The 8,603-nt window shown below is 41.3% G+C and overlaps 1 protein-coding gene across 3 annotated transcripts; it reads left to right on the top strand.

Annotated features, from left to right (window-relative positions):
- Window positions 1–1,812: 1,812 nt before the first annotated feature.
- On the top strand, window positions 1,813–6,382 carry LOC123102367 (protein FAR1-RELATED SEQUENCE 5). Of its 3 annotated transcripts, none has more exons than XM_044523698.1 (5): window positions 1,813–2,082; window positions 2,237–2,371; window positions 3,150–3,212; window positions 3,518–3,580; window positions 3,679–6,382. In XM_044523698.1, exon 5 carries the CDS (start codon window positions 4,042–4,044, stop codon window positions 5,788–5,790), a length of 1,749 nt encoding a protein of 582 aa, XP_044379633.1. In that variant the 5' UTR covers window positions 1,813–2,082; window positions 2,237–2,371; window positions 3,150–3,212; window positions 3,518–3,580; window positions 3,679–4,041; the 3' UTR covers window positions 5,791–6,382. The 3 variants fall into 2 exon arrangements, with proteins under 3 accessions (XP_044379633.1, XP_044379635.1, XP_044379634.1); XM_044523699.1 differs by having other exon boundaries at window positions 3,130–3,212.
- Window positions 6,383–8,603: the final 2,221 nt, after the last annotated feature.

The following is an 8,603-nucleotide window of genomic DNA, read 5'->3' as shown; positions in this document are numbered from 1 at the left end:
CCCCCGCGCGTCGCCACTTGGTTGGACACGTCTTCACCACTCGACTGCCACACGCATCGCCACTTGGTTGGACACGTCTTCACCACTCGTCTGCCCCGTGCGTCCCCACCTGGTTGGACACGTCTTCACCACTCGGCCGCCCCGCTCATCGCCAAGGATAGGTTTGCAAGATAATAAAGAACGTGAAAAATAAAAGTTAGGTGTTGTTTTAATAAAAGTTCAATTAAGTTAGTATAGCGAGTGTGAAAAAGTGGTGGTAGGATTTGCGGAATTGTCCCTAAGCAATTGGCTAAGTTACTAGACCGATAGAAAGTTTTTATGTGTGAGAGGCCACTGCTAGCATATCATCCCTTACTTGGAATTCTATGCACTATGATTGGAACTATTAGCAAGCATCCTCAATTACCAAACTTCATTAAGGTAAAACCCAACCATAGCATTAAGATATACTGATACTGGTCCCCCTTCAATCCCGTATGAATCAATTCCTATGGTAGGAAGAAGATTATATCACTCTTGCCCTCCAATGCATAGTCCTACCAACATACAACTAACCCTATTGTGTGATCCACACGCGCGCTCGTATGATAGGCACCAAATGACAACAACACAACCACAAGCAAATTAAACCAATCATAGCAATTCACCAATCACCCATAGGACAACAAAATCTACTCAAGCATCATAGGACCACAACACATCATTGAAGAATAATATGAAGCAAATGGACCTGTTTATCTGGCGAACGTTTGTCGAGGAGAAATTGCTAGCGAACACCCGGTTGCCATGCCATAATAACTAAAATTGCCATGCAATTTTGAGGGACTTTCCATGTATGTAATGGAAAATTGCCATTAGGGGGATGCCAGCGACATAGTGTAATGTTTTTTAAACTTGCATACATTTCCCTTCGAGTGAATGTTCGTCATTTAGATATACCGACAATTTATATGAACCCATCAAAAAGGGGGGAGATAATATACCGGCCTCGAAACCGCTGCCGCCGGTCCCTGTCTCCTCCGTCCGCCGCTACGGCAGCCGGAGGAGGTGGGGACCCTGGTGCTTTGACTTAGGTCTATAGTTAGGATTGGCCTAGTGCTTCCTTGGGGCGTTGTTTCCATGGAGGAGGTGGCGCCGCGTCGGAATAATTTGCCTCTACTCTTCCTTCATCACGTCGTCGTTGCAACTGGTGGCGTTGGGGGACAGGTGGCCTGGTAGTCTCGCCAATCTGGGGATCCTGCGAGGTTCGTGTCTGGTGGTCGATTGACGGCACGGGTGGCGGTCGTGTCGACTGCTGTAGTTGTGTTTACTGTCTTGCATTTGGGTGCATGGATGACGACGGGCGGCGACGTTCCTCTTCTTCGAATACATCGGATGAAGTTGACGGCGTCGAGATCTGGTGACCACGGGGAAGATTCCCGCCTACGTGCCATAAAGACTTGGTCTCGTTGCTTGTTACGACCCGCTTCATCAGCTCAAAAAACATCTTTGTATGCGGTTGTGCTGTCTTAGATCTTGGTATGGCGGCTGTTCTCATCTTTTTCCGGCATTGCCATGGTGACAGTGGAGGACGTTTGTGGACTATGTTTCGGCAAGGCACGAGTTTCTGCAGGGGTGGAATGGTAGTTTTACCTCTTGTGAAATTCTTTATGCAGAGTTGTTTGACAAGCATTTATGTCGCGTATAATGACCATATGTTTAATTTGTGTGAACAGATTGTCTAATCTAATGAAATAAGTATATATGGTTGCTTAAAAAAACGAAAAATCTGCGTCTCGAGAGTTAAACGGCGGACGTCCACCTCATAGCACAAGGGCCAAAGGAGAAACACAACGCAGGGCATGAGATCCCTCGTCCATCTCGGTCCTCTATCCAGCAGGCGGCCGCCGCACATCTATCCTCCGCCCTCTTCCCCATCTCGCCGCAGCAAGGGTAGTCTTCCTCTCCCTGTTCGGACCCAACCCCTCCTCTCCTCGCTCCACAAGCCAACCCCCCCTCCCTCCTCTCGTGTTGGGGAATCGGATCTAGCCTAGCCCCCCTCGGCGGCATCCGCCGCCGAGCCCTGGTGCTGATACCCAGAAGGTGTGCCCTAAAACCCTACAATTAATATATATTCTCCCTGTAATAACATGTTCGTAGCTTTGATCCATGGCCCAGACCACAATTCGTATACAGTCTGCTACTGATGTTATATGATGTATTCGTAGATGAAACTGACTTGATGGGATTGTTACAGTTTGTGATGGGAGACATGGTTACGGAATTGGACGAGGCACAAGTAAGAAATGCAGAGAACTCCACGGGACAGAGGAAGGCATACAATGTAGTAGACCATGAAGTTTCCCCTGCAACAGAATTACCTAGTGGAAAGGTATCACTTGAACATATATCCGTTTGGTGTTTGGGTGCATTCGTCAGTTCAAACTACCACTGGCTGACCCGTGCGACAGCTAGTTCTTAGGATGTTAAGTGCAATGGTTATTTGTGTCGTAGACAATTTGTTGAGTTAAGGGCTTGTTGGGCTGCAGGAATTTAAATGCATTTGGTACATATCTTAAGTAAATAGTTCAGTAGGATGTGTATTGGTATTAAGTGCTGACATGGGTTTTCTTATCATAGCTGGCAATGCTCATATCTCATAGCGATGCACATGAAGTGACTTTATACTCTTGCAGCACTGTGGCCCTAGTGTCCAGTAGGCTATCCAGTAGGCACCAAGTATTCAGTTTGTATGTGCATACATGCATCTGGGTGGTTTGTGCCTGTATGCGGGTACCATATGTGCCCAATGATTTGGACAGAAATAGAGCTATGCTTGCTTGTGCTGCAGCTAAATTAAACAACAAAAAACTATGTTTGTAGAGGAGATTACCAACGGACTTTGCAGATAATAAGTAACCACTGAATGTGTTTCTGTCAACGTAATAATTATATGTCCCTCCGTGGCTGTTATGCATATTATGTTGTTTGAATGGAAAAAGGAATTTGTGCTAAGAACTATATGCCTATCAGTCTTTGTGTTGTTTGACTGGAAGACAAAATTCTGACCGAGAATGATTAGTATTGTGTAGATTAATATATGTCACTTTTCTATTTCATGAGTCATCCTACCATGCTGCATTTAAACAGATTAAAAATACCTAACACAGGAACCTGTTGGCAACCAATCAATGACAGAAGGAAGACTGCAACCGGCCGGTGATAATTACCAGGTATGCAGACAAAAATAGCATAATTACGACCTTTCCCGCTGTTATGCATTCCATTTTGTTTGAGTTGGAGAAATTGAACTGTTAGTCCATCAGTTTCTGTGCTGTTTGACTGGAAGTAATGATTCTGACCTAGAGCGATTAATATATGGCACTTTTCTATTTGTCTATTAGTCTTTGTATTGTTCGACTGGAAGACAAAATTCTGACCGAGAATTATTATTATAGTGTAGATTATTATATGGCACTTTTCTATTTCGTGAGTCATCCCATCCTTCAGCATATAAACAAATTAATACCTAACACAGGAACCTGTTGGCAAACAATCAATGACAGAAGGAACACTACAACCAGCTGGTGATAATGATCAGGTAAACAAACCGAGCAAAGCATAATCATGTCACCCAAGTTAGATACCTGAATATGGCATTTCACAGTAGCTTAACATAAGTTATTCATTGTCATGCAGGACCCATCTTCAGATAGTATTGAAAAGAATACAGAAGGACTACTGGCAGATGGACAGGATCAACAAACCAACTCAGTTTACCATCCACTGCAGCAAGCCGAAGAAGAAAACCAGTTACATGATATTGTGGAAAGCAACGAAATGCTAAGGAACAATAGCAGCAGTGAAACTGATTCAGACAGCAGCTCAGGGAGTGACTCAGATAGTGAAGTCGGAAAATACTTCTATCCTCAAATTGAACAATTGGAGATGGCAAAACAACCAGAGCCTGGAATGAAATTCCAAACCCTTGAAGATGCGCATAGGTTCTATAATACATATGCTCTCCTAACAGGTTTTGAGGCAAAGCGCGGTACAAATTAAATGAGGAAGAAGTTTCACCTCATATGCAACAGGAGTGGTAAATCGAGGGCAACTCCGGACCTGCAGAGGAAGCGGAAGAGAAAATCTATAGAGAAGACAAATTGCCAAGCAAAGGTAATAGTGAAACTCACTAAAGGCCAATGGGAGTTCACAACAGTTCGTAATGAGCATAACCATCCGCTATGTCCAAGTGCTTCCCTCACAAAATTCTACTTGAGCCACAAACACATATCAACCGAAGAAAGGTCATTTCTGAAAGTTCTGCAACGAACTAGGATACCTCCAAATAAAGTTATGAAGATTTTTAGGAGAATGAGAGGCAGCTTTGGAAGCATACCATTCAAGAAAAAAGATGGGACCAATTTACTATGTATAGAACAACATAGAAAAGAGAACTCAGATGTTGGAAGAATGTTGATGTACTTCAAAGAAAAGGAGCTTCAGGATCCAAGTTTTCAATGCATGAAGCAAACAGATGAAGACAACATAGTTCGGAGTGTTTTCTGGACTGATGCGAGGTCAAGGATGGATTATGAGATTTTTGGAGATTTCCTGTTGTTTGATACTACCTATACCACAGATAGGCATCACATGCTATTTGCTCCTATTATTGGAATAAATAACCATGGGAGAACCCTCTTGTTAGGATGTGCCTTGTTACATGATGAGAGCGCTGAAACATACAAATGGATGTTCGAAACACTTTTGCATGTGATGGAAGACAAAATGCCAGTATCAATTATAACAAACCAGGATGAAGCTATGGCAAAAGCAATTGGAGAGGTCATGCCACAAGTAAGGCATCGGTTGTGCAAATGGGATGTACTGGAAAAAGCACAGCAAAATATTTCAGCCTTCATAGCAGAAAGTGGCAACATAAAAGCAGACCTGAATAGCTTGATTGACAACTCACTGACAGAAAAAGAATTTGAAGAAGGGTGGGATGCACTCATTGAGAGATACGGTGCAAGTGAAAACGAGTACCTACAACTCTTGTGGCAAAGAAGGAAAAACTGGGTGCCTGTTTATTTCAGAGAAGATTTCTATCCATTTGTCCAATCACATGGATGTGACGAAGGGATGAACTTGTTATTCAATGACTATGTGCTTTCTATTGACAGAATAGAGAAGTTCATTGAAAGATATGAGGAGATACATAAGAATATAACTAAAACAGATGAAGAAGATAGACTGCAAACAGGAACTGTACCTTTATGCTTTTCATTGCAGCCAATAGAAAAGCATGCAGCTGATATTTACACAAGGCAAATATTTCTGAAAGTACAGAGAGAACTTCTCCACTCTACCGCTTTCAATGTGCAGGAGGTCCAAAGAGGGGCTGTGTACCGACTAAACAAGGTTTTCAGCTATGAGAATCCAGAGTTTGATCAAAATAACTTTGAAGTGCAGGTTGAATCTGGCACCAATGCATTCAAATGCCAGTGCGCAAAGTTTACCAGGGATGGAATACTGTGCTGCCACATATTCAGACTTTTCACACAGTTTGGAATCAATCAAATACCAGAGCAGTACATAGTGCCCAGATGGACTGAAAAATTCAGAGAAGAGAAGGAGAAACAGTACAAGAAAAAATGCTCAGAGCAGATGGACACTACAATGAGATACACAAATTTTATGACTAAAATGGCTGACCTCGGCAAAACAATATGCAGCGATGGCGCAAAATACGACGCATTCATGCTTGAAGTCGACAAGATTCAGGTGAACTTCGCAACAGCACAAAAATAATCCTGAAAATTATTATACTTGTGTTGTGGACAAGGGGGCAGGCAACAGAAGCATCTGCGTCACTGCAGGGTTACTGTTATGCAAGTCATTTTGTTGAACTAACTGACTACCTTTACTGGATACTAGACTTGCGCTGCTACGGTGTTTGGAATTTGCTGGTTTTCATAGGTTTGAGTGAGCCCGGTGTTGAACACCAGTGTCTTTGGTGCGGGAATCAGGATGTCCAGCAGCAGGTTTCTGTAGAGAATTAGGAGGATGCTCATGTCCAGGATGATAGAATAGTTAGGATGTTTATTTTAGCTAATTAAGAATTCAAGATAATGATAAGAGTCCAAGAGAACTAGATAGTGTCTATGCAATCTCAAAATGCCAGAGATTAGAGCTGGTGAGTTTATCTGCCCCAGGAGTTCATGTGGTTAATACAGTTTGTGTTGAATGCGCAATACTGTTGGCCTACTGCTGCCATGACTGAGATTATGTCTGATCCAGCATTTTGCTCGTCTCTGAAAGCTTGTACCGTTAAATCTGATAGCTTTTGGTTTTTCAGTGAAAGACCAAGTTGGATCAGTTGAGAGTTGGATTTCATCTAGTATTTCAAAGCGTGTTTTGTGTTTAAAAGTTGCAACACAACTGAAATAATATAAGGAAAATCTGCGCTACGCACACATGTACAATTGCTCTGCCATGTTGGGCATCCCAATGGGATTTGCTACGATCTCCGCTTAAGTCTGTAAATATAGTAGACTTTTGGGACATGGAGCATATGCTCCTGAGCTTAAATGCACCTTGACAAACAGTAAAATCAAAAAATATTTAAAAATTAAAAATCTAAATTGTTTTGGTGCTAAACTCTGACACATGTTTTGTATGCTTGAATTTTTTTAGCACAAAATGACATTCGTGGAAGTCATGGCAAAAAAAAACGATTCTCTAAAAATTCTAGTTTTGAAAACATTTTGGAGTATTGATTTTGCTATTTTGCCATGACTTACAAGGAATGTCATTTCGTGCTGAAATTTTACAACGTGAATAGGACTTTCCAAGCATACAAAACCTTTTGAACTTTTTAAACTATTTTTTTGATTTTTTTTTGACAGTAAACTATTTTTTAATTTTTTTTATTTTGCTATTCATCAAGGTGCATTTGAGCTTGGGATCAGAATATGACTTTTGAGAGTTTTGGCCCCTGTAGGTTAGTGGGCTGCTTAGTGTGTGTGGCTAGGCCCGTGTGACAGTGAAACCAGATGGCTTTATATATTTCCCTGAAAAAAGAGATGGCTTTATATATTCCTGGCTACGTACGTGGTGTGAGGCAAGTTCTGATGAACTATCCCCGAAAACTTCCTGTGATCTTGACATTGCTATGATCCAATCCTCCGCCTGACGAGAGATGTTGCTAAGGGCTCCTTTGGTTCATAGGATAGGAAAATCATATGAATAAGAAAGTCATAGAAAATGAGATGACATGTATCTCAAATTCTATGCATAGGAATAGAAAAGGCTATGGCCTCCTTTGGTTCATAGGATAGGAATTTTATAAGAATAGAAAAATCACAGGAAGTGAGATGGCATGTATCTCAATTCTTATAAAGAAAAAGATGTCATTTGATGTAATAAGAATTTTTCTATTGAGTCTAGGCTAATGTTTATTTTCGGGTGTGTCTAGGGCACATCTAGATGTGCTCTAGTTATTGCACATCTAAGTGAATGAATCAAGTATAAAGAGAAAAAGAAAAAAAGAAAAAAAAATATCCACACGAATCTCAACGCAAGATCAATGACATAGGACTTAGATGTGCAATACTTATGGCACATCTAGATGTGCTTTAGCAAAACTGCTATGAAATATGAGGATAGGAAGAATTCCTTCGTAGGAATAGGATTTCATTCCTACAAACCAAAGAGCTCTAAAAGAATTTTTCCTATAGAAATCCTATCCTATGTAAATCCTACAAAATTCCTCCAAACCAAAGGATCCTATCCTAAGGCCTCCTTTGGTTCATAGGGTAGGAAAATTACAGGAATAGAAAAGTCATAGAAAATAAGATGACATGTTTCTCAAATCCTATGAATAGGAATAGGAAAGGAGATGTCCTTTCTTTCACATTATAAGATCTTTTTCATTGAGTCTAGGCTAATATTTATTCTCCTATGAAATATGGAGGATAGAAAGATTTCCTCCATAGAAATAGGATTCCATTCCTACAAACCAAAGAGCTCTATAGGAATTTTTCCTATAAAAATCCTACCCTATGAAATTTGTACAAAATTCCTCTAAATCAAAGGAAGTCTAAGTTTGTAGCATTTGGTGTTCAGAGCACATGTTCTGATCCCTAATTTATCCCCAAAATTCCATAGATTTGTTCTGTCGGTCTAGTGCTCTCGATTTGATCCCTATGAATCTCCGTCAACGAGTGCCAAACTACTTGTACCATTAAGCACAAAACACGCTTGCGTGCACCCTAGCTTAGTCAGATCGCATAAAGAGTCGGCACGACAGGGAAATCTGCCAACGGCCTGACACTCATGGAGGGGATGGTGTGGTGGAGGGTGAGATCGTTGATATGGCGAATGGAATGATGGGGACTGCCAGATCAGGGGAGAGCGAGCATTTCTTTTTCTGATTTTGGGGAGCTTTTTTTTTCATGTGAGGTGGGGTTTCATTGAAAAAATCGGTGGAGGGGAGTCGAGTATGATGGGTGGTCATATTTTGACCATATTTTTTTTCTAGAATACGCGCAAACATGTGTATCACATATTCATAAAAGAGAAGGAGAAGAACCCCATCCACCAAATTACAAGGTTGACCTTTG

This window comes from Triticum aestivum, chromosome 5A, assembly GCF_018294505.1.
Source record: "Triticum aestivum cultivar Chinese Spring chromosome 5A, IWGSC CS RefSeq v2.1, whole genome shotgun sequence".
NCBI classification, from domain to species: Eukaryota; Viridiplantae; Streptophyta; class Magnoliopsida; order Poales; family Poaceae; genus Triticum; species Triticum aestivum.
This window is presented reverse-complemented; position numbering and strand designations above follow the sequence as displayed.

Excerpts from the sequence above, each read along its gene's own strand:
- LOC123102367 (XM_044523698.1), top strand. The coding sequence starts at position 4,042 with ATGAGGAAGAAGTTTCACCTCATATGCAACAGGAGTGGTAAATCGAGG.